Source organism: Thalassophryne amazonica, chromosome 1 (genome assembly GCF_902500255.1).
Source record: "Thalassophryne amazonica chromosome 1, fThaAma1.1, whole genome shotgun sequence".
Taxonomy (NCBI): Eukaryota; Metazoa; Chordata; class Actinopteri; order Batrachoidiformes; family Batrachoididae; genus Thalassophryne; species Thalassophryne amazonica.
In genome coordinates, this window is record NC_047103.1 from 164,636,081 (window position 1) to 164,662,060 (window position 25,980).

General features: G+C 40.9%; 1 protein-coding gene across 1 annotated transcript in view; it reads left to right on the plus strand.

Moving 5' to 3' along the window:
• LOC117517414 (receptor tyrosine-protein kinase erbB-4-like) overlaps positions 1–25,229 on the plus strand; it is an 886,935-nt gene extending 861,706 nt beyond the window's left edge. Inside the window, exons 22-27 of the mRNA XM_034178423.1 lie at positions 11,017–11,092; positions 11,309–11,455; positions 18,951–19,048; positions 19,152–19,322; positions 23,003–23,288; positions 24,092–25,229. Of these exons, the coding sequence (XP_034034314.1) occupies positions 11,017–11,092; positions 11,309–11,455; positions 18,951–19,048; positions 19,152–19,322; positions 23,003–23,288; positions 24,092–24,930 (1,617 nt within the window). The 3' untranslated portion in view covers positions 24,931–25,229. The remainder of the gene's footprint in view (positions 1–11,016; positions 11,093–11,308; positions 11,456–18,950; positions 19,049–19,151; positions 19,323–23,002; positions 23,289–24,091) is intronic.
• Positions 25,230–25,980: the final 751 nt, after the last annotated feature.

A 25,980-nucleotide genomic window follows, 5' to 3' on the forward strand; every position in this document is an offset into this window, starting at 1 on the left:
TGGAACCAGCTCCCAATTCAGATCAGGGAGACAGACACCCTCTCTACTTTTAAGATTAGGCTTAAAACTTTCCTTTTTGCTAAAGCTTATAGTTAGAGCTGGATCAGGTGACCCTGAACCATCCCTTAGTTATGCTGCTATAGATGTAGACTGCTGGGGGGTTCCCATGATGCACTGTTTCTTTCTCTTTTTGCTCTGTATGCACCACTCTGCATTTAATCATTAGTGATCGATCTCTGCTCCCCTCCACAGCATGTCTTTTTCCTGGTTCTCTCCCTCAGCCCCAACCAGTCCCAGCAGAAGACTGCCCCTCCCTGAGCCTGGTTCTGCTGGAGGTTTCTTCCTGTTAAAAGGGAGTTTTTCCTTCCCACTGTAGCCAAGTGCTTGCTCACAGGGGGTCGTTTTGACCGTTGGGGTTTTACATAATTATTGTATGGCCTTGCTTTACAATATAAAGCGCCTTGGGGCAACTGTTTGTTGTGATTTGGCGCTATATAAAAAAAATTGATTGATTGATTGATTGATCATTCAACTTGACCAACAGTCGGGACTACATTCTGGAATAATTTGTGTTAGGTGGTGGCCAAGTGGTTAATGCGCTTGGTTTCAGTTCAGAAGGTTCCGGGTTCAAATCCCACCCCTGCGACATTTCTCCATGTAATGTGGAGTTGCGTCAGGAAGGGCATCCGGCATAAAACCTGTGCCAATTCAACATGCAGATCCACCTTGGATTTGCTGTGGCGATCCCGAGTGCAAACAAGGGAGCAGCCGAAGGGACTTGCAAGGAATGGGGACATATCCAACAAAGGGGTGGAGCCAGAACATATGAATATAGAATATGTGTGTTTGTATGTATGTATGCATATATATATATATATATATATATATATATATATATATATATATATATATATATATATATATATATATATATATATATATATATATATATATATATATATATATATATACGAGGTCTGTCAATAAAGTATAGGTCCTTTTTATTTTTTTCAAAAACTATATGGATTTCATTCATATGTTTTTACGTCAGACATGCTTGAACCCTCTTGCGCATGCGTGAGTTTTTCCACGCCTGTCGGTGACGTCATTCGCCTGTGAGCACTCCTTGTGGGAGGAGTCGTCCAGCCCCTCGTCGGAATTCCTTTGTCTGAGAAGTTGCTGAGAGACTGGCGCTTTGTTTGATCAAAATTTTTTCTAAACCTGTGAGGCACATCGAAGTGGACACGGTTCAAAAAATTAAGCTGGTTTTCGGTGAAACTTTTAACGGCTGATGAGAGATTTTGAGGTGATACTCGCTTTAAGGACTTCCCACGGAGCGGGACATCATGCAGCGCTCCCAGGCGCCATCGTCAGCCTGTTTCAAGCTGAAAACCTCCACATTTCAGGCTCTATTGATCCAGGACGTCGTGAGAGAACAGAGAAGTTTCAGAAGAAGTCGGTTTCAGCATTTTATCCGGCTATTCCACTGTTAAAGGAGATTTTTTTAATGAAAGACGTGCGGACGGGTCCGCGCGTCGGGACGCAGCCAGCGCAGTGCGGCGGCACAGGAAAAACACATCCGTGTTGATAACCATTTGTAAAATCCAGGCGACTTTTGATGGCTTTCAGTGGAGTGAGTATATGAGAAATTGTTTAACAGCTGGACATGTTCCAACTTGTCCTTAAGGCTTCCAACAGAGGTGTTTTTCCTGTGGCGGAGCGTCGCAGCGGCTGCGAGCCGACGCTGCAATCCGCCCACACGTCTTTCATTAAAAAAATCTCCTTTAACAGTGGAATATCCGGATAAAATGCTGAAACCGACTTCTTCTGAAACTTCTCTGTTCTCTCACGACGTCCTGGATCAATAGAGCCTGAAATGTGGAGGTTTTCAGCTTGAAACAGGCTGACGACGGTGCCTGGGAGTGCTGCACGACGTCTCGCACCGTGGGAAGTCCTTAAAGCGACAGTATCACCTCAAAATCTCTCATCAGCCGTTAAAATTTTCACCGAAAACCAGCTTAATTTTTCAAACCGTGTCCACTTCGATGTGTCTCACAGGTTTAGAAAAAATTTTGATCAAACAAAGCGCCAGTCTCTCAGCAACTTCTCAGACAAAGGAATTCCGACGAGGGGCTGGACGAGTCCTCCCACAAGGAGTGCTCACAGGCGAATGACGTCACCGACAGGCGTGGAAAAACTCACGCATGCGCACGAGGGTTCAAGCATGTCTGACGTATAAACATATGAATGAAATCCATATAGATTTTGAAAAAAATAAAAAGGACCTATACTTTATTGACAGACCTCGTATATGTATATGTGTATATGTGTATGTGTATATGTATATATATGTATATGTGTATATATATGTATGTATATGTGTATATATGTATATATGTATGTTTGTATGTATGGATATGTGTGTATGTATGTGTGTGTTCATATGTACTGTATGTGGGTGTATGTTCACATACATATATAATTAATATGCTTTATATATTATATTTGAAATATTAAGCTCAAAATGATGGCAACCATGTAATTTAAGTAATTTAATTTAATTGAGGATGGAATTGGGGGTGGGAGTCAATAAGCTTGTCTTCATCCCACTCCTTTCCAAGTTGATTCTGTTTATGTTATGTTAATTCATTTATGCCTTTTTTGTCTTTATTAATTTTCTTTTTTCTTTTCACCATTTTATGAACAGTGTCATAGTGTACATAAAACTGTACTATTTGTTTATATTGTTAATATTATTGTTTATATATTATGTTGACTTGGAATAAATAAACAAACAAACTGTGTAACTCCACCACTTTGTAGCCATCTATGGTGGAACGGGGTGATGCCTGTTAGTTATTTGTAAAGTAGTTCAGTTTTGGAACCAGAATCATATATTACAGTGGGGCAGAAAAGTATTTAGTCAGCCCATGATTGTGCAAGTTCTCCTACTTAGAAAGATGAGAGAGGTCTGTACACGTCAACTATGAGAGACAAAATGAGAAAAAAAAACTCCAGGAAATTAAATTGTAGGATTTTTAAAGAATTTATTTGTAAATTATGGTGGAAAATAAGTATTTGGTCACCCACAAACAAGCAAGATTTCTGGCTTTCACAGACCTGTACTTCGTTTAGAAGCTCTTCTGTCCTCCGCCTGTTACCTGTATTACTGGCACCTGTTTGAACTTGTTATCTGTATAAAAGACACCTGTCCACAGCCTCAAACAGTCATATTCCAAACTCAACCATGGCCAAGACTAAAGAGCTGTCAAAGGACACCAGGAAGAACGTTGTAGACCTGCACCAGGCTGAGAAGAGTGAATCTACAGTAGGCAGGCAGGTTGGTGTGAATAAATCAATTGTGGGAGCTATTGTAAGAAAATGGAAGACATACAAGACCATTGATAATCTCCCTCAATCTGTGGCTCCACGCAAGATCTCATCCCATGGGGTCAAAATGATCATGAGAACAGTGACCAAAATCCCAGAACTACACGGAGGACCTGATGAAGGACCTGCAGAGAGCTGAGACTAAAGTAACAAAGGCTGCACACTACACAGAGAGGGACTCAAATCCTGCAGTGCCAGGCGTGTTCCCCTGCTTAAGCCAGTACATGTCCAGGCCCATCTGAAGTTTGCCAGAGAGCATATGGATGATCCAGAAGAGGATTTGGAGAATATCATGTGGTCACATGAAACCAAAATAGAACTTTTTGGTAAAAACTCAACTCGTTTGTTTGGAGGAAGAAGAATGCTGAGTTGTATTCTGAGAACACCATACCAACTGTGAAGCATGGGGGTGGAAACATCATGCTGTGGGACTGTTTTTCTGCAAAGGGGACAGGGCGACTGATCTGTGTTAAGGGAAGAATGAACGTGGCCATGTATCGTGAGATTTTAAGCCAAAACCTCCTTCCATCAGTGAGAGCATTGAAGATGCAAAGTGACTGGGTCTTCCAGCATGACAATGATCCCAAACACACCGCTCGGGCAACGGAGTGGCTTCATAAAACATAAAAGGCATTTCATGGTCCTGGAGTGGCCTAGCCAGTCTCCAGACCTCAACCCCATAGAAAACTTGTTGAGGGAGTTGAAAGTCCATGTTGCCCAGCGACAGCCCCAAAACATCACTGCTCTAGAGGAGATCTGCATGGAGGAATGGGCCAAAATACCAGCTACAGTGTGTGCAAACCTGGTGAAGACTAACAGGAAACATTTGACCTCTGTCATTGCCAACAAAGATTATGTTACAAAGTATTGAGCTGAACTTTTGTTATTGACCAAATACTTATTTTCCACCATAATTTACAAATACGAGGTCTGTCAATAAAGTATAGGTCCTTTTTATTTTTTTCAAAAACTATATGGATTTCATTCATATAGTTTTTACATCAGACATGCTTGAACCCTCGTGCGCATGCGTGAGTTTTTCCACGCCTGTCGGTGACATCATTCGCCTGTGAGCACTCCTTGTGGGAGGAGTCGTCCAGCCCCTCATCGGAATTCCTTTGTCTGAGAAGTTGCTGAGAGACTGGCGCTTTGTTTGATCAAAATTTTTTCTAAACCTGTGAGGCACATTGAAGTGGACACGGTTCGAAAAATTAAGCTGGTTTTTGGTGAAAATTTTAATGGCTGATGAGAGATTTTGAGGTGATACTGTCGCTTTAAGGACTTCCCACGGTGCGAGACGTCGCACAGCGCTCTCAGGCGCCGTCGTCAGCCTGTTTCAAGCTGAAAACCTCCACATTTCAGGCTCTATTGATCCAGGACGTCGTGAGAGAACAGAGAAGTTTCAGAAGAAGTTGGTTTCAGCATTTTATCTGGATATTCCACGGTTAAAGGAGATTTTTTTAATGAAAGACGTGCGGGCGGATTGCAGCGTCGGCTCGCAGCCGCTGCGACGCTCCGCCACAGGAAAAACACCTCCGTTGGAAGCCTTAAGGACAAGTTGGAACATGTCCAGCTGTTAAACAATTTCTCATATACTCACTCCACTGAAAGCCATCAAAAGCCGCCTGGATTTTACAAATGGTTATCAACATGGAGGTGTTTTTCCTGTGCCGCCGCACCATGCCAGCTGCGTCCCGACGCGCGGACCCGTCCGCACGTCTTTCATTAAAAAAATCTCCTTTAACAGTGGAATATCCGGATAAAATGCTGAAACCGACTTCTTCTGAAACTTCTCTGTTCTCTCACGACGTCCTGGATCATTAGAGCCTGAAATGTGGAGGTTTTCAGCTTGAAACAGGCTGACGACGGCGCCTGAGAGCACTGCGCGACGTCTCGCACCGTGGGAAGTCCTTAAAGCAACAGTATCACCTCAAAATCTCTCATCAGCCGTTAAAATTTTCACCGAAAACCAGCTTAATTTTTTGAACCGTGTCCACTTCGATGTGCCTCACAGGTTTAGAAAAAATTTTGATCAAACAAAGCGCCAGTCTCTCAGCAACTTCTCAGACAAAGGAATTCCGACGAGGGGCTGGACGACTCCTCCCACAAGGAGTGCTCACAGGCGGATGACGTCACCGACAGGCATGGAAAAAACTCACACATGCGCACGAGGGTTCAAGCATGTCTGACGTAAAAACATATGAATGAAATCCATATAGTTTTAGAAAAAAATATAAAGGACCTATACTTTATTGACAGCCCTCGTAAATTCTTTAAAAATCCTGCAGTGTTATTCCCTGGATTTTTTTTTTTCTCTCATTTTGTCTCTCAAAGTTGAAGTGGACCTATGTTGAAAATTACAGACCTCTCTCATCTTTCTAAGTAGTGGAACTTGCACAATCAGTGGCTGACTAAATACTTTTTTAACCCCACTGTATCGGATCAGTGAATGACAAAGAATTCATTTGCATGAATCAGTGTCAAACATACAAGGCGCAGGTGTTACACTCTTTCACTGAAAATACCCCCACTCTGAGAATCCACCTCCCTCCTTTTATTTAAAGTTGGTCAAACTTGCACCCAAAATTAAATGAATTTCTTGACCGTAACATACCAACAAAGGCAACAACAAGTTTTTGCAACTTTTTTTTCTGTGAGGACATAATCAATGTGTGTTGGTCTTTGCCAAGTCCTGTAAATGTCCTGGGAGCCCTGCTATAACATTTTTTGCAAAGGCAATTGTTTTATTTTTATTTATTAATTATTTTCCCCTTATACCCAATATTTTGTTTTTTAATCAGTAGTAATCACATGTCAGTGGAAGTGGTCATTTATTTATATACAATGTAAAGTGGGCATTTTATTCCTTGGCAAAGTAATTGTTGGGTTTAATGCAATGTCTGATAGAACCCCAAAATGCAGACAGCAAAAGGCAGGTGATATGTGCAAAAACCATGTGATCGATTGTCCAGACAACAGTCAAAAACTCCAAACAAAAGTGAGATAAGAGAGAGAGAAACTGAGTCACAAGGAAATTAAATAAGAAATAGTTGGAATGATACAGCAGCGAAGTCAAACTCTGATTACTCACAGGAAGCAACGTGAAACAGCTGGCAAACAAACAGAAACCGAGGTGTGGCTTAAATCCAACAAGAACTGATGACAAAAAAAAAGACAGGTGTGTGCAAAAATCAAAGGTCAACGGACAGACTTCCTGTTTGTCTGTTGACCTTTGGTGGGAAAAACCAGATGGTACGAAAGCTGAGTAAAGGAAAAACATAACTAAACCTCAAGAAAGAAGTCAAAAGCCACAGAACCAAATGTAAATCCAAGTACACAAAAGCAAAAATTACTCAAAGGTGTAAAAAGTGTAACATAAGAGAAAACTCACAAGAAGAACTAATATATGAAAGAGGTGATCACATAACAAAGTACAAAAACTAAGTCCAGAACTCAAAACAGAAAAGCATCGAGGAGCTCAGCTTGGAATAAAAGTGCTCAGTAGAAAAACTAACAAGAAGATGAACACATAAAAAGGACAAACAAAAATCCAACTACAAAAATGAACTGAACACTAACCAAAAAGTAAATCAAGAAATACAAGTACAAAATCAATGTGGAAACGTAACACGGAGAAGATGGAAGAAGGGAGACAAAACACAGACAGGGGAGAGACAGACCCGAGACAAAGACGGAGGATGAACCACACTGAGACACACCTGGATGACAGACCAAGACAGGGGAGAAGATACAGACCACAAGACACAGTCATGAACGCAGGACCAGGAGTGTTCACACACACACACACACACACACACACACACACACACACACACACACACACACACACACACACACACACACACACACACGTTATGCCCTCACAGTTTTTTTAAGTCATTGATACGTTTCTGCAGTTGCTGATTATTTAAATAATTCATGTTCAATATAATGCTACAAAGTCCATAAAAAAGAAACTAAATTTGTTATATGTAAATGGATTAAATTCTTAGTTTCTTTTCTTCAGATCAGACAAGTGAAATTGTTTTTCATGTAGTCAAACCAGATGCACCAGTGAGAAATGCAATTAATCTGATAATAATAAAGAAGCCAATTTCATTTATTAGATTTTTTTTTACACCATTTTCTCCTCACCATAAAAATAAAAACCCTGTAAAACAAAATGTGATTCTGGTCATGTGTTCAGTTTCATTACTGTTTCTACTCGAGTCATGTCTGCTAAACTTAGATGTGTGTGGAGGGGGGGTAGGAGCACTTCATCTGAGCAAATAATGCAGCCCCAGTTCCAAACAGTTTGTTTTGTTTGGGGAATCGGACTACAATAATCAGAAGCCTGTTCTCTCTTACTTGCTTGAGACTTACTATGCAAATTGTCCTGATCAAGTCCCTTGATTAAATTTGCTTGTTCATTGCTGCATCTTTTCAGCTGGAGGCCTGAAAGGAGCACACTGTGGTTTCCAAGTTCACCTTTTATCACTGGGAAAAATAAAAATAAAAAGTATTTTTTCATAAACCAGACCCGGCAATTTTGATGCAACCGTCTGGGTGATTGACTTCATGTTTACCAATGCTTTGATAAATGAGAGTCGTTTTCAGCAGATCTACATGTGTGCCATAAAAATAGACACGCCATGGGAGATAAATCAACAGAGATGAAAGTAGGAGTACGCACCACATTTTCAACCTGAAGCATTTCATTTCCCTTCTTCCTCTTCATTTCCGTGAAGAACAAGTATGTGCAATGGCTTTCACGAGATGGCGGCGGCCGGATTATTAATCACATGCATGTGTGCATACATGCGGTCACATGCAAATGCCCGGATAATTGCCTTGTTCAATGGACTCTGTAGCTGCAAATTCCCCCTCTGCAGTCAATATGGAAATCATATAGCAGTTAGGATGTGGCAAGGTGTGCCGTTGTCTTTGTCAGGAATGTCAAAGGGCCTGTTTTTATTACGATTTCATATAATGTCTGCTGGAAAATGGGGGGACATTAAAAAGCGTGGGATAAATGAGTAGTACAGCCTCATTTAGTATCTTAAAAGGCACACTCGCTATTGATGATCTCTGTGGGAGACTAAAGCTAATCAATCAGAGTACTTGAGGAATATCAAATACATGTTTGGTGGATTTCTCAATTGTAAACAGACAGTTAATAGAAAGAACGGAGCTGTTGGTGAAAGTACAGCATTGAAACATGTCTGGAATCCAGGTGTAAATACAAACTAGAAGAGCACATCAAGTGCATTCCTCTGAATCGTTCAAAAATGGCTGAATTGCATGTTTGTACCTTTTATTAAAATCCAACTGAAACACATATGGATCTTTACCAAGCTCTGAATTACTTAATTGTTGTGGGTCAATATGAACCCCTATTATGATATTTTTTCAATTTCAGTTTATTTTCATTTATATAGGGCCAAATCACAACAGAGTTGCCTCAAAGCGCTTCACACAGGTAAGGTCTAACCTTACCAACCCCCAGAGCAACAGTGGTAAGGAAAAACTCCCTCTGAGGAAGAAACCTCAAGCAGACCAGACTCAAAGGGGTGACCCTCTGTTTGGGCCATGCTACAAACATAAATTACGGAACAATTCACAGAACAATTCACAGACAAATATACAAGAAATGCTATTGGTGCACAGGACAGGAGGATCGCCAACACAAACACAACTCCCATCTCTGGATGGAGCTGCACCTTAAACAGAGAGAAAAAACAGAATCAGGCATCAGAAAGACAAAAAAAATACTGTATAATTTGCCAGCATTAAACAACAAGAAAAACAGAAGAAATACTAAAGTGATCGCCGGCCACTAGACCTAAACTTCACTAAAAGACCCAGAATTTAGGTAAAGTTGAGGCCACGGCATGATATGTCACTAAAAAAGTTCCATTCTTCAAAAAGTACAAGCAAAGACCTTCGCAATGAGGTGTTAATCAATATGCTCCAGGTCATTCTATTTTCAAACCTTGAAAGACCACATTTATCCTTAGCAACTAGGATAAAAGTCACAGTCTGTCACTGCATTATGTATGTAAATCTATCTGTGCGTTTTAAGCAGTGATACCATCACTGTCCACATACTTGCAAAATGCCTTTATGTTGGCACAGATGTAACACCAAACATCCACTAGAGGGCACTGAAGACTATCTTAAATGTTTCAGATGACACCAAACATGACAGTGGTCGAATAACTCATTATAATGTTTGTACTGCAAAAAAAAGAGGAACATGTAGGCAGTGGTTTGACAGAGGTCGTCTGTGAAGCCGTTAAAAACTTCACCACAATATAAAAATAAATAAAACTCCCATCAGAGTATTACAACATTGCTTGCTGTCTACTTCATGTCCTTTTGCTTTGATTTGTTTCCTGCTTGAGTTTTGGTTACACTGCCCCCGAGAATTCTGGTGGTACTGCTCCATTCTGTCATGTCTAAATTTTTGGAAAACGGACACCAGTATGGGCAAATTCATGTAGAAGTCTCCATCCATATCAGTGTTTAACACTGAGCATAGATAAGTTATAGGTTATAGCTGTGGTTATATGTTTACATACGCTCATCGTGGGCATGAATGTCATGGTAATTTTAATGCTTTTGATGATGTCTTTCAACTGTTCATTTACCAGGTAGGAAGTCTTGTACAGCATACATAATTTATGACTTTAAAAAGATTCCCTAATTTGTGTAAATATACAATTCTCCTTATTAGATATTCACTGAGTTCCTTGGACTTTCCCAATGTTCTGAGTAATGGTCAGGCCAATGAATGCTGTCAAACGCATTCTTTTTATCATATGCTGGCAAAGAGAAGCCACCAGTCATAGTCAATCGTGATCACTAACGAGGAGTTAATAGACCTTGGCCTTGTCACTTTTAAAAGACATTGTAGAACCTCCAGCACTACGTATTAAAAGTTTTATCGAATGTATGTATATATTTGGGCCTGTATGTATAATTTTGACCCTTGTGTGGATTGAAGAAGATCCAAAATGAAATTCAAACTTGTGCACCCAACTCTAGTTTTTTAAAGTCATTAATGATGTATGCTGTTCCATCATTCCACCCTGATAAAAGAACACTTCAAAGACATCATTAAAAGCTTAAAATTACCATGACATTCATACTCATGATGACTGTATGGAAACGTCTGACCACAGTTGTATGTGCCTTAACATGTAGTGTGTTTAGAAATTATTTTTTGACCTTGCTCTGGCCTGAAAGTTCTCAGAAATTCTGAAAGTTCATTTATTAGTATTATAATAGTAATAGCATTAATAGTATTATCATTACTAGTAATGAGAAAATGGTTCTAGATGATCCCTATATCCCTAAATCTGGATCCTGATCACTGAACACTGAAATATCTTCAATGCAAATTTAGTTACTCTGATAACTTTTTGTGGAGATTACATGGAAATCTTTTGCATAATCTGGCAAACTATCTGATAAACACTGGTGCTCACATGACCTCCTGAGCAAAGGCAAATATAAATGGAGGAATGATAATTCAGAATTCCTCTGTCCTTGCGTGTTACATTGTCTTGCTGTACCTTCACATCCTGTTCCCCTTCGTTTTATCTTTCTATCCCTCTTTTGCAGATGCCAATCAAATGGATGGCTCTGGAATGCATCCACTATCGGAAATTCACCCATCAGAGTGATGTTTGGAGTTACGGTGGGTGGACAAAATCAAAGGCAAATTTAACGTTTAATTCTTCATCTTACTAACAGTGAAGCATTAAACGTGAGCTGAAATCTGCTTTTGCTTCTCTCCCACTCATCCATCTGCTGATCTTGTTCACTTGGTTTGGTTTTCTACACTGTGTGTGTCTCTTTCCGTCTCACTTTTCCTCCTCACACCTCCTTCTTACGGTTTTGTTACCCCCTCCAGGAGTGACCATCTGGGAGCTGATGACATTCGGAGGCAAACCGTACGACGGCATTCCCACGCGGGAGATCCCGGACATCCTGGAGAAAGGGGAGCGCCTTCCCCAGCCACCCATATGCACCATAGATGTCTACATGGTCATGGTCAAATGTGAGAAAACAAAAACGTGCACATGATCAGCATGAAAAATTAATACCACATGTAAACAAAGAAGACAAGGGGGAACAAACTGCACCAAACTGACAGCTAGCAGCATTTATATGCAGTGCATTAGCTGATGACGAATAGCAATACAACCACCTTGTACAAAATCGGAACCTATTTGCAGCAGAATGTCCAGAAAAATGCAATGCCTTACCGCCGTTAGCTAATTTGGTGACATTATGATTTCACCTCCTCAGGCATTCATCTCTCTCTCTCTCTCTCTCTCTCTCTCTCTCTTTCTTTATATATATATATATATATATATATATATATATATATATATATATATATATGGCGCCGCCATATGCACCATCTTGATTTTCATTTCCACACAATAATTAAAGAATACCTCATCTGATAGAAACCATTTCTCGGTGGTGTACTGACGGAGGCTAGAGGAACTATCTTTTTGAAAATGGGTGTCAGTACAGTACATACCAATTGCAATCTTTCACAATCCAAACACACCATATACCATCTTTAAAGCACCACTCTATCACGAAAGAAGTCATTTCCTCACTTCTTTATCACTGACATACTTGTGGGGGCATATACAACGCTTTGCATTGCTATTGGACATCTTTGCTTGATGTTATTGATATTGGAGGTCTCTCACACATTTGTGAGCAGTAGGACTGCAGAACGCTACGTGAAAAATGGAGTATACTGATTCTTATGATGAATCACCTCAGTGTCTTGGTCTTGGTGGCCACCAGACCCATGTCTTGGAAATGAAACTGACAAGCTGCATGTAACTTCAAAACCACCTACATGATGAGCAAGACAGACAGAGAGAGAAGGAATGTAGTCTACTCTGACTACATTCATTCAAAATATTTCCCACAGGCTCTTGTGGACTTTTGTTATTTGAATTTTAGCATCTATTAACTGCTGTCAAACAATCATAAATTATTTGTTTCTTTCCATGATTTAGTGCACTTCTCTCTGGGAACACTCGTTCTCTGTCATGGACCCCATTCGCTGCGTACTTCACTTGATTATCTCTCTCACGCTTTTCCTTCATGGGTAAATTAATACTAAAACCTTACCACAAGTATTTTGTGGATGCATGATCAAGTTATTTGAGTTTTATAACATAACTACTGTGAAAGCATCTGGAAAGTAAGTCTTTTACAGGACCTGAGACCTATTGGTGCCCCTGCTTATCCTTGGATTCCACAGCATGAAGTGGATGAGAGTTTATGACTCTGCTTTGATGGGGTGCCAGGCCAATGGAGGTTACTTCCCCAGCCAAGGATGATACCCATTTACAGTTGGGTGGACTGGGATAATGCAGATAAAGTGGCTTGTTCAAGGGTATAGACATGTAGGGTGACCAGGAATGAAACCCAGGTCTACATATTGGTAGTCCACCTTCATATCCCACTCTGATACCAGCTGTATCTGGAAAAAAAGGTTTTATTGAGTAGATTTGTGTGTTGAATCCATCTGTATCCCTCATTGACAACCACACCTGCTGCCAATCCACCATTAAATTTAGCATCCACGAACCATCCAGCAGGTGGCAGATACATCCATGGCATATTACATCTGCAAAATAAAGCTGCTTTTTCAATTGGGTTGGTGCCAAAAAAAGGTCACCAAATTTGAAAGAGGTTGGCCTCATTATGTGCCTTTTTAAATTTGTGAGTTATGAAATGTTTGCCTTTATTTTTTTAGTAAGGTTAACAATCTGGATGGATCATCTATCTATCCATCGATCCATCTATCTATCTATCTATCTATCTATCTATCTATCTATCTATCCATCTATCCATCTATCCATCTATCCATCCATCCATCTATCTATCTATCTATCTATCTTGACAGACAGACAGACAGACAGACCTGAGCTTGAATTGTCATGGATGTGTCATATTCATTAGTAAAATATTCATCCAGTAGGACATTATGTAATCTCCGCCTGGATTCAGAGCTACAAGAGCAGCTAATATGTAATGTGAGGAGGCGAAAAAGTGAGCTGGACTAAATTGGAATAACCATCTTATCATTAAACTGAGATTCGATGGTGGTTTATGGTCTGCAGCACCCTTGTTCATGTCAGCTTCCATCTGGACTGCCAGGCCTCTCTTATATCATCAATCTATCCAGCCAGCCCGAATGTCTCATCCAAAAACCCATGTACGAGTATGTCCCTTCTCCCTGAGACAGATACACATGGCTGCGAACTGATCCACCCTCACAGTTTGCACGCCAATCCAGTTAGCAGCCGTTTGGCTGTATACCATCCTGCGCCAATCTGGTCATTGTCCCACCCTCTCCAAAGTCAACTATTGTGAAGCAACTTTAGCCATCGCCTGTCATTTCATGTAATCTCAGGGAAAAAAGTGCCTCTCCACATCTCTTCAATAAATTCCTATTCTGTTCAATTTTTGTCACCTGTTGTTTGTGCAATAAGCATTTCACCAATATTTAATTTCACACCCCAAGTGCATAGGTATTAAAGTGAAAAAATATGACTCTACCACAATAATGGAAATCCAATTGAAATGTCTTAATATGTATCAAATCAAAAAAAATTGCAGCTGATTGTTTTTGACGGTGCCGAAGCAACAATAAAAGTCCTACAGGCACAACAAATCCTGGTGATTTCTTTCCCCTTTGCAAATAAAGTTTATGAGCTGTGTATTTATGAACACCAGCAGATTTAAAGTTACCCTGAGACAGTGTAGCGGCTTAACATGGTCAGACTTACACGCAACTAGTTGTAGATTACATGTTGTAGGAAAGATCATTTCCTTGGAACTTCAAAGCTACATGAAGAAATTACAAAATAATCAAAGTCTTGGGGAGGACGTTTCTCTTAGCAAGCTAGATTAGTCATTTTTTCCGTTGTATTGATTTCTTGATAGATTATATTGTGTCATTGTCTCACTGGATAATAGAGCATAGTATAAATTCAGACATGTTGATCCAGTGAACCTTCGGTGAGTGTAAGATAGCTTTGTTCAAGGGGAAAACAAATAAATAAATCTCAGCATGAAACTGTAGCTTGATTGTGATTCTCATTCGCGAACATTTGTTTCTTCTTCGTGTTTATTGTATGATAATTTTGTTGAGAAATTAACATGTATGAACTCAGCACGTGCACTCACAGAAAAATTTAACCCTAACTTTTAAGATTTATGTAATTTTATTACTTGACAAATTCCAATTTACTTTTTTTTAGATAATTTTAATACAAACCTATCAAATAAACCTTACATGATGCATATTCATTACTGTAATAAATCCTGTTCATTTGAAATGCATAATCCTCAGTTTTATGTATTTAGTATGAATAAAATATAATTACTCTAAATCAATAATAATGAGAGTATTTATTTAAAATGCATAAAGTATATTGTTTGAATTGCATAATAATTATGTTACCTATACAAGATAAATTGCATATGTACTACAATGTACTACACCAGTTTGTGCATGTCGTCTCTCAGATAAAGAAAAAAAAAGCTTGGCATTTAATTTTCTACAGTATAATTTGGATCATCATGAATCATCATAATCTCTACAGGTGTAGAAATAAATCTACCAGCTAAAGAACATTTACACGTGCACCTGAAGTGCACACAAAATGACTGATAGTAAGACCATCACGGTGGTGTTACACTGAGTCAAACGAGCAAGAAGGGTCACGTCCACCCATCAGAAGTCCAACGGAAATGCTTCAATTGGTTGCATTAATTATAACTGCATGTTGACTGAAAGCCGTTGTTTCTGATTTGCTACGCTGTCACACAGCGTTCCCGGCTTGCTCTGCGCCACCCCAATAAAGACTAAATAGACTTTGAATGCCGGGATAATTGCACCTCATTTTGGTAGTGCATCTGCGTGAGGCACTAGAAGCGGAAATTAGATAAACCGAGGAAAGAAGGGCAAGCAAAAATGGCAAAGTGAGGGTCACGGTGGATTTAAGGAGAGTTTGTTTGGAAGTAAGAGTGATGTTAACTGGTAGGCCATGATTTAAATAAACAGTCCACTTCCATATGGATTGATAATAGAAACCAAAAGTGTTTTCATGCTAATTATTTAAGATTAACTCATGGTAAAATCAGTGGTGGGCACAGCTAATCTAAATTTTAGTTGTGCCCAACTGCTAATTTGCTTAAACTGAAAAGTGAACTGTGTAACGATAAACCAATAAACCACTAAAACAATTAGCTGAAGCTGCCTGATATGGCAGTCCCTCTTTGGCGAGGAAGATTGTGTCTTGATCGGTTCCCGGACGGGATATTTACATCCAGTGTCGATCTAAGGATGCCTGTGCATGGGTTTGTTTAAAGCGGGAATGTCGTTGTACACAACGCCTGGTCCAATGGTTCTGAAATCCCAGACTGTCAGGTTTGAGGAAGCTGCTGTAAGCCACCTTTACAACCATTAGGTTACAAACCATCACCTCCCCTGCCTGATCCATCATTGAGGACGTCTTGTTTCACCAGAGCTCCATTAGCCATCTTGTGTTCAGGATTCCTCTTGGGCATTCCTGTTGGGCTTTCATGGTTACCGTAGCAGCCATGGGGCACAAAAGGTCCCCACGGAATTTCACCCCAACAGGCAACCCTCTAGTTGATCTGTTACCCAAATGTCACGACGTGGACGAGGGGTTAGATTTTGACACCCAAGCTAAAAGTAACCGCTAATCCGCTAAGGGAGAATTTAACTGTGAAAATGCCAAGCCAGTAAAACATGAAAAACATTTATCTGAAGCTAAACATAATGGCTAATCCAGTAATTTAAAAGTTAACTGTGATAACAATAAACCAATGAAGCGTTAAAATATTTAAATTTAAGGTATCAATAACTGCTAATGTTTTTAGATGAATTTATTGATAGCTTGAATTGTTTTCTTTGTTTGTTTTTTTTTGTTTGTTTGTTTGTTTGTTTTGGGGGGGTTCCCAAAAGGGTTTAGTTTGCCAAGATCAGATGATGATCAAGATGTACATAAATAATTAAATTAACAAATGTAATTAACAAATTTAACTAAATTTATCTTTAGTTTCTATTCAGCATACAGGCTTTTTTCATAGTGTTGACAGTTTTAAACAAAAAAGAAATATTCAGAAGTAACAATATGCAGGGATTTTGATAATCTAACTGTCACCTTAAGATGTATCAATGAGTATTTGCTTTGGTCATATCAAACGTATGTTTTTTAGGCATACAAAAGTTTTTGATCATTAACCTTTATACAAACAATGTTGGTTGGCCTAAGGTTTGCAGAACTAAATTTACTGGAAGCTAATTGGCCTGTTAATGGTTTTCACAGTTAGCTGAAAAGCTAATCCACCATTGACAAAAATACATTTGCTAATTAGCTGTTGGCTAAACTGTGCCTATACTATTCGGTAAAACAGCGCAAGGTCATTTTTGACATCTGCTTGACATGATGGACTGAAATGTTTTACATTATTCTGTCTTCCTCTCAGACCTCCCAGATCCTGGTCCAGAGGGGATTTGTAGTTTCTTCTCGGTATTTTTCTCTAAGGGAGTAAGCAAGTCACAGCATGTTGGGTTCTGTAGCGAGTGACACTCTATGCTGTGGGTGAGTCATTATCGAGGGTCAACAAATTGTGTCCCAGAATCTGTATTCTCAAAGACAGATAAGGCTCTTTGTGAACTTTTTATACCCATGAAATGACTGAATGATTCCCGTGTTTTTGGTGAGCATTACGGGTGGGAACTGATGGCTGTGGTGTTAAGGGTCTACAGTCTGTGATTGCTGTGTTCTGGAATTAAATTTCAGAAGAGGGATGGCTGCGACACAGCTGTGGTGAAATGGAAGGATGACAAAATGTCAGAGCAATAGGAAATCAACTCCAGTCCCCCGAGAAAAATGGCAATAAACTTCCAACAAAACCTGCTGAAGGTTAACAGCGACAATATGAGACAGTCGTGAGCAATCAATATGCTGCATGACTACTCAAATATCTTTGAATACTTTTGGAAGAAAACACAAGCATGCCCACATATACAGAGTTAGGTTCACATATATTTGGACAAGAATATAATATGAAATATCAAATTTGACAATTTATCTGACACAAAGCAGTCCACTATCAAAAGAACAAAAGTGCCAGGTTCAAGTGCATGGCACCTTCTAAGGAAATAACAGATGACAGTCTTATTGTATTATTCTATTGTAATTTGTTTTACCAAAAACATGCCCATGATTATTCATATTTATACAATTCCCCATTTAAAGTACTTGCATAGTATAATTTCAGTGTGTTGCATATCAAAATGTTCAGTCTAAGCATTCTGAATGTGAGACATATATTTGTCTATAACACTGTGTCAAAGATATGATTTGGCTCTAATGCTGAAAATATGAAAATTGTTTTTAGAAATTCTTAAAATCTTCAGTGAATATACATTTTTATTCATATGGACAAAGTATTTTGGTGTTAGAAATGGGTTTACCACAGACATTAAGTCACAAAAGTAGTGCAGTGTATAATAAGTTTAAAATAAAATAAAGCATGTCATGCAGTGCAGCAGCGTCACCCACTGGGAATTACATGGCAGAGATCTACTGTACATTCTAAAATGGTATATTTGAAAATAATATCACCTACCTGTCTGCTGCATGTCTTCTTTTTTGTATTCATTACTTTTTGGGTGAATAAGTCCATTTGTGATAAAAAACCCATGTAAAATAACAACCACTTTCAGGTTGACAGAGTGGGTGGTTTAGCGTTTTTGAGCATTTAGTAGTGTATTGCAATGATGGTCTCCCACTAACAGACGCTGCAGCCATAGTACAGCCTCTTTCACATGACCATGTGACTTTCTCTGAGCTCTTGTAAGTCAAAGATCATCTGGAGGCAAGATGTGTATTACAGCTAAGAATTTGTAGTTTCTGGAAGTGGTCAAGGAAAGTCTTTGTGATGTTCTGTCTCTGACCTATGAATAGAATCACGACAGAAATAGACTTAGGCACAGTGGCCTGTCTATTAACCCCAGAGGGTTAATTAAGAGATTCAATGCACCACCTTTGCTCCATACACTTTACTTTACAATCAGACTGTGCACCATGTAAATAGTACAGTGGAGTTGGACACACTGCTGACTTGTCAATGAAACAATGAGGAAAGACCAAACACTTGTTTGTCAAACAACTCAGCAATCAATTGTCCAATTGCATTTGGTCCATTAAAAATACGAACCACACACAAAAAAGCATTGGAATTATTAATTATTAATTTTTGCCTTTCACCAATTTTGATGTTATTACCCTCAAAGTAAAGCTGGCAGTCTGCAAGCATTTATTTTGTGATTTCAACTCTGATATGTTGTGATAGATAAAATAACAAAAACATTGATAATATCAAAGTGCACCTACCTTAATCTTTACCTATATCTAACACCTTGACATATTGCACAGTTTACTTTGCCTACAGCTTCACTTTTTTGCCTTCAGGTTGGATGATTGATGCAGACAGCAGGCCGAAGTTCAAAGAACTGGCCGCGGAGTTCTGCAGAATGGCTCGTGACCCCCAACGGTACCTGGTCATCCAGGTGTGCTCGCCTCAACAGGCTCATGCTCAGTAACATTTATGTGGTTCTAGAAAACTTATTTGTGAAATAAAATGACACATCCCTCCTGTTCTTTTCTGTTTAGGGGGACGACCGTATGAAGCTTCCCAGCCCCAATGACAGCAAGTTTTTCCAGAGCCTTCTGGATGAAGAAGACTTGGAAGACTTAATGGACGCTGAGGAGTACCTTGTGCCTCGTACATTCAACACAGCTCCTCCATCGTACACAGCTCGACCTCGCGTTGACTCCAACAGAGTAAGCACACACTGATGTTTTACTGCACCACAAAGAATTTATTCCACTGCAGTCTGCTCACCGTTCTGAGGCGTAATGACACGTGCACATGAATGTAAGATTCATCATCATCATCTTTAAGGCATTTATTGCCCTGCACGATTACCTCTGTGAGGGAGGTTACGGTTGCTGATTTGTTTGCAGTGTTGGTCATTCTGATGATTTGTAAAAACATGCCAAAAAAGTTTGTATTTGGTTTTCAATAGAAAGAGCTGAACTTTGGGAAATGTAAGATGTTTTTTTCTAACCACAAGACTGGACAACCGATTTTAATTAAGAATGCAGAAATGTTTGCATCTATCCAAGAGATTAGGGGAGTTGATGGTCTAGTGGTTAAGCAATGGGCTTGAGACCAGAGGATCCTTGGTTCGAATCTGTGCCAGACCAGAAAATCACTAAGGGCCCTCAGCCAAGGCTCTTAATCCCCCAGTTGCTCCCGGTGTGCGGATGAGTATTGCATAGTCGCACTCTGACATCAGTGAGTGAATGGGTGAATGCGAGGCATCACTGTAAAGTGCTTTGAGCTTCTGATTCAAATGGGAAAGCACCATATAAATGCAGTCCATTAGCTATAATGACAGCGTCAAGCAGTTGGCCTTGTAGCTTGATGGGCGTTCTTGGGATGTGCACACTAACGTCTCCATAAGATGTCTTGTAAATCACTTCAGAGGTATTATCTGGTTACAAAAACTAAATCTAAAAGTGGTCATTTCTCACTAACCTTTACAAAATATATGAGAAACATATTACATTTATACAGAAATACAGCTGTTTCGGACCGTATTCCGCCATTTTTTATTATTTTGTTCCAGCGAACAACCAGATGATGCCATGCTGCCTGAACTGGCAGTTGTCATGTCGCGTTGATCAAATAGACTTCTCATCTTGTTTGCCCCATTTTGCTGATGGCAAAGCGACCGTTTTCTCTTGGCGCTGCAAAACGGCCACTCTGATTGAAAATGAATGTCAAGTCGTCGCTTTGCGTCTGTCGCTTGCTGTCACTTGTAGCTAATGTGACCATAGGGTGAGACTAAATAATGTGGAGATCTAAACACCAAAACACAACCCATGACAAGTATAATAAAGAGTCATATCTCTTTACACTGTCCACAAATTTGATATATTCCTCACCTGTCTGGTCATCCTGACCAACACATGCTGTGTTGTGAGAGCTCAAGGTGGTTAAGAATGTTCAATACCCTGATGGTTTTCCTTTCTTAATGGCCCACTTTTATCATTTTCGTGGCAGTGTGTGTGGCTTAAACCTGGACTCTTTATGCAGCAGCTCCCCAGACCCCAGCTTTCATTACTCAGGGCTCCATAAGCAAATAAGAACACACACTTAAAATGCCAGAGCTATTAACTAAATAGACAACAAGTGCAGACTTTGCTGTTTGCTCTGCAGCGTGCACCACAAGCCCCCGGCCCATGCCTCTGCATATCGGGCTCCGTTGGCCTCATGACCCTGCCACTGGCTCTTTGTTCTGTGACAAACCCACACATCCAGAAAAAACACACACAATAATCCGCCAGGGTCCTGCATGCTCAAGGTCAACACCCCTATCATGAATTGAAACTCTTTTGATTATGCAGACCCTACACCCCCAGACGGAGAGTAGAATTCAATGTGAAGGTCCACTGGTTGACTTTGCCAGGGGAAGTTAGCTATTCAGGTTGTGGCACAGACTTAGATGGTTATCTAATCAGGGCTGATTTGCTCTCAGGGTCATACTTGAAAAGAGGAGCAGATAATGGCCGGCTTTGAAGAAAAGATGAACAGAGAGGACTGGAGGAGGAGGAAGCTGCTTGCAATGGAGCAGAGGGAGTAGCTGGACAGATATAACTGCGGGATTTTTTTTTTTAACTTTCTCATTGTACGAGGGCTGTCAATAAAGTATAGGTCCTTTTTATTATTTTCAAAAACTATATGGATTTCATTCATATGTTTTTACATCAGACATGCTTGAACCCTCGTGCGCATGCGTGAGTTTTTCCACGCCTGTCGGTGACGTCATTCGCCTGTGAGCACTCCTTGTGGGAGGAGTCGTCCAGCCCCTCGTCGGAATTCCTTTGTCTGAGAAGTTGCTGAGAGACTGGCGCTTTGTTTGATCAAAATTTTTTCTAAACCTGTGAGACACATCGAAGTGGACACGGTTCGAAAAATTAAGCTGGTTTTCGGTGAAAATTTTAACGGCTGATGAGAGATTTTGAGGTGATACTGTCGCTTTAAGGACTTCCCACGGAGCGAGACATCGTGCAGCACTCTCAGGCGCCGTCGTCAGCCTGTTTCCAGCTGAAAACCTCCACATTTCAGGCTCTATTGATCCAGGACATCGTGAGAGAACAGAGAAGTTTCAGAAGAAGTCGGTTTCAGCATTTTATCTGGATATTCCACTGTTAAAGATTTTTTTAATGAAAGACGATGCAGCCGGCGCGGTGCGGCGGCACAGGAAAAACACCTCCGTGTTGATAACCATTTGTAAAATCCAGGCGGCTTTTGATGGCTTTCAGTGGAGTGAAATTGTTTAACAGCTGGACATGTTAAAACTTGTCCTTAAGGCTTCCAACGGAGGTGTTTTTCCTGTGGCGGAGTGTCGAGCGAGCCGACGCTGCAATCCGCCCGCACGTCTTTCATTAAAAAAATCTCCTTTAACAGTGGAATATCCGGATAAAATGCTGAAACCGACTTCTTCTGAAACTTCTCTGTTCTCTCACGATGTCCTGGATCAATAGAGCCTGAAATGTGGAGGTTTTCAGCTTGAAACAGGCTGACGACGGCACCTGGGAGTGCTGCACGATGTCTCGCTCCATGGGAAGTCCTTAAAGCGACAGTATCACCTCAAAATCTCTCATCAGCCGTTAAAATTTTCACCAAAAACCAGCTTAATTTTTCGAACCGTGTCCACTTCGATGTGTCTCACAGGTTTAGAAAAAATTTTGATCAAACAAAGCGCCAGTTTCTCAGCAACTTCTCAGACAAAGGAATTCCGACGAGGGGCTGGACGACTCCTCCCACAAGGAGTGCTCACAGGCGAATGACGTCACCGACAGGCGTGGAAAAACTCACGCATGCGCACGAGGGTTCAAGCATGTCTGATGTAAAAACATATGAATGAAATCCATATAGTTTTTGAAAAAAATAAAAAGGACCTATACTTTATTGACAGACCTCGTATTTGGTAGTTTTGCTTCCTGTAATTTCTGCTGCAGCACTTGCAGTTGGCAGGAGTGCAGGAGAGTAGGCCCGGGTTAAATAGCCCACGGCGAGCCAGCGAGGCACCACAAGAAGCCCTTCAGTACTCATGTCATGTTTTTGTTTTCTTCTGGGGGTTTTGTTCTTTTTTGAGGTTCAGCTGTTTGAACTGTAGCTTTGCCTTTCTGGCCCCCTGCAGTCCCTTAAGGCTGATGACTACAGCAGCAGAACTTTTGTTGGAGAATTTACCTTCATGAGGCAGCTGCAGGGGTTAAAAGTCTCACTTTTGTTGTGGCAGGTGGAAACAGGTGTACACTGACTCAAACTTTAGTATTTTTGCCATTCGCACCAGCAGTGTTTGCTGGTTGTTCATTTGAAGTTGTGTAGTTTTTTCCTTTTGCAACTCCTCTGAACAACATTTCTTGCCTTGTACTGTAATCTGCATCAGAACCAGTTTGGCTATCGGGATGGTGGTCAGAATCCGGCGGAAGGATCTGGAGCAGGGGCCCAAGCTTGTGCTAACCAGGAAGCCTCTGGCGGCCAATGTGCAGGTCTGGAGGACCAGCGGTGTAACGGGAACCTGCATAAGAAGAGTCTGAGCCAAACTGGAGGGGAAGACAGCGGCGGCCAACGCTACAGCGCCGACCCCACCATTTTCTTGGGTGAAAGAGGATCCAGAGTGGACACAGATGAGGATGGATACATGACGCCATTGAAGGACAAAAGTTCCTCAGGTACCGAGATACAAGGTAGAAAAACTAAGAGACGATGTGTTGCCGCTGGAATACCCTGGGAATGTTCTCGTGACTCATCCTGGATTAGTTTTACTGAGTATTTCTAACAAACAGGAGTGTTGAAAAGGATTTTGCAAAAGTTATAAACTCTGCAGCCCTGTTGTGATTTCTGTGATAATGCATTACACTCTGAATTTGTAGAGCATTCTGTTAGTACAAGTCACAGCAAGATGTCATTTTGTACGTCTTTTTTTTTTCATTTCGCATCATTTCATTAATTAAAATTCCGACTGATATTCTGTCTAAGACGGTGTATCTCGGCTGCTACGAAGTCATGTTTTGCCTTTGATCATAATTCCGTCCATTAGCTGTGCTCTTTCACTATGATCTTTGATTTTTTGAGGAGCTCAAAATATAACAAAGCCTGAAGCAAATTGTATCTGATGCAATCTCAAGGAGCAGAAGAGTGGGCAAAAATCAATAGGTTTCACACCCCACCATTACAGCACTTGGATGCAGTGAAGAGGGGTCATTTTCAACCTCGGCAGATGGATATTCCAGTGCCAAAGGATTTCTGGAACATTGCCCACCTGGACATGTGTGCATTCCATTATCACCATCATCAACTCCATCTCCTCTCCTCTCCTCATTAGCAATTGATCTCTTTGTCTTACTCTGTTTTGTCCTTCCTTGTAAATTCTGTTGGTCTTTTGTCTGTCTAATTCGCATATTCTTTCATAAACACCTTCTTGCTTCTTCTCCACTCTCCTATCCTCCCCTCCCTTTTCTAATCTGTGCTACAGAATACCTGAATCCAATTGAGGAGAATCCATTTGTCTCACGATGTAAAAACGGTGAGATCCATGCACTGGACAACCCGGGCTACCACAGCACACCCAACAGTCAGCCCAAAGGAGAGGATGAGTACATTAACGAGCCCCTCTACCTCAACACGTTCCACAATCCTGCTGATCTGGGCTTAGAAGTCCTGAGGAGAAATGGTCTGTCCCTTCCCACCCAGCCTTCCTCTTCTGTCTCAGCTACAACTTCAGGCACCCACCTCCCTCTTACTATTCAGACCAGCCTTCCACATTACCCCCTGTCCACCTCTCAGCCCTCTCCATCTGGCATACCCTGCCACCACGGTCCATCAACCCACATCCTACATACTCACCATGCTATTAAACCTGCAGGGCAACCTGGAAATCCAAGTGGAAACGCTGCCATCCTCAGCCAAACAGGAACTACTGCCCAAGCCCAGGTGTGCCAGTCAGGTGCCCTGTCAACCTCAGCCCCGATTGGCCACGGCAGCCTGCCAGTTTACCAGAGCCACACCGCCACACACCCAGCCAGCATGCTAAAGCAGGGGGGACATACATCGGGGAAAGCAAGTGGGAAGAAGCTGAAGGTGACCTTTGACAATCCAGAATACTGGCAGCACAGCTTGCCTCCCAAATCATCCAGCCAGGTGGTTTCTGAAGGTGCCCAGGGAGGTTCCACCAACGCCAAGCTCTTCTTTAAGCAGAATGGACACATACGGCCAGCAGTAGCTGAAAATCCCGAGTACATGTCTGAGTTCGCTTTTAAATCCGGCACAGTCCTGCCACCTCCACCCTACCGGCAACGGAACACTGTGGTCTAAAGTTGGTCAATTTGTCTCTCACCTCCAATATAATGGACATCCCCTCCGGTTCCACTGTCCCACACAGAGTGGAGTGTCTGCAACCTGAGCTGGCCCGCTTTTTGCTAAACAACAACGTGCCATCTGCTCTCGACTGTAGCCACATCAGAAAGAAGCAGACCGAACAGAATCGAGCAGGCCCAACTCAGACACATACCTTCATTAGATTTAATCCAGTCCATTTATGTTCTGTAGATAGAGCCTGTGCTCCGAGCATCTCAGAATGTGAAGTGTGACCCCAGGCTAAGCTGTCTTTCAGCCACAGCAGCGGATGATGCCCTGTGTTGTCCTGGTGAGGTAGACCACATCGGTGCCAAAACGGATACGACTTAGGGGACCTTTTTGTGGGTAAACTCACTGCCAGTTTCATGAAACGAATAGAATGCTTTATTTTGTCGATATGAAGGTTTAAGGATTGAACTATGCTCTACCGAAGCTTTCTTAAATTACTGATAGATGGAAGAAATACATCTGACTGGCTGTGAAGGTGTTTGGTTTGTGATTGACAAAACAGCAAAATGTGAATGAAAATGACTTCTGATAATGTGAAAGATAAAAAACCACATTACTCATGATCATTATTATTCTGTATGTTGTAGAATTTTCCATCAAATATGTGAAACTCATCTTTCTACTGTAACTGCGATACTGTGATGGCCAAAACTACAGTGATTCCTTCTTTCATATTTCATATTCTTTCATATTTATAGTTCAGCCAGAGATGTTATGAAATGTTACCCTCAGTTCTTGTTTTTGCTTCAGTGTCATTTCCGAAAAGCTGAACAAAACAAAGGGTATAAAAGAAACAGTGTAAACAATGATCGGAACACTGGTTGCGGTGCTTAAAGAAGGGTATTCTTTCGGCCTGATCCTGTCAGATCTCAGAACCTAAGCAAACTAGGTCCTGACAAGTACTTGGCTGGGAGACTACTCTTGAAGACCAGGGGTTGTGTGTTTCTTTGGGTCGAACTGAAGTTACAATTGGAGGGGCACCTGGTATAAAACCTGTTA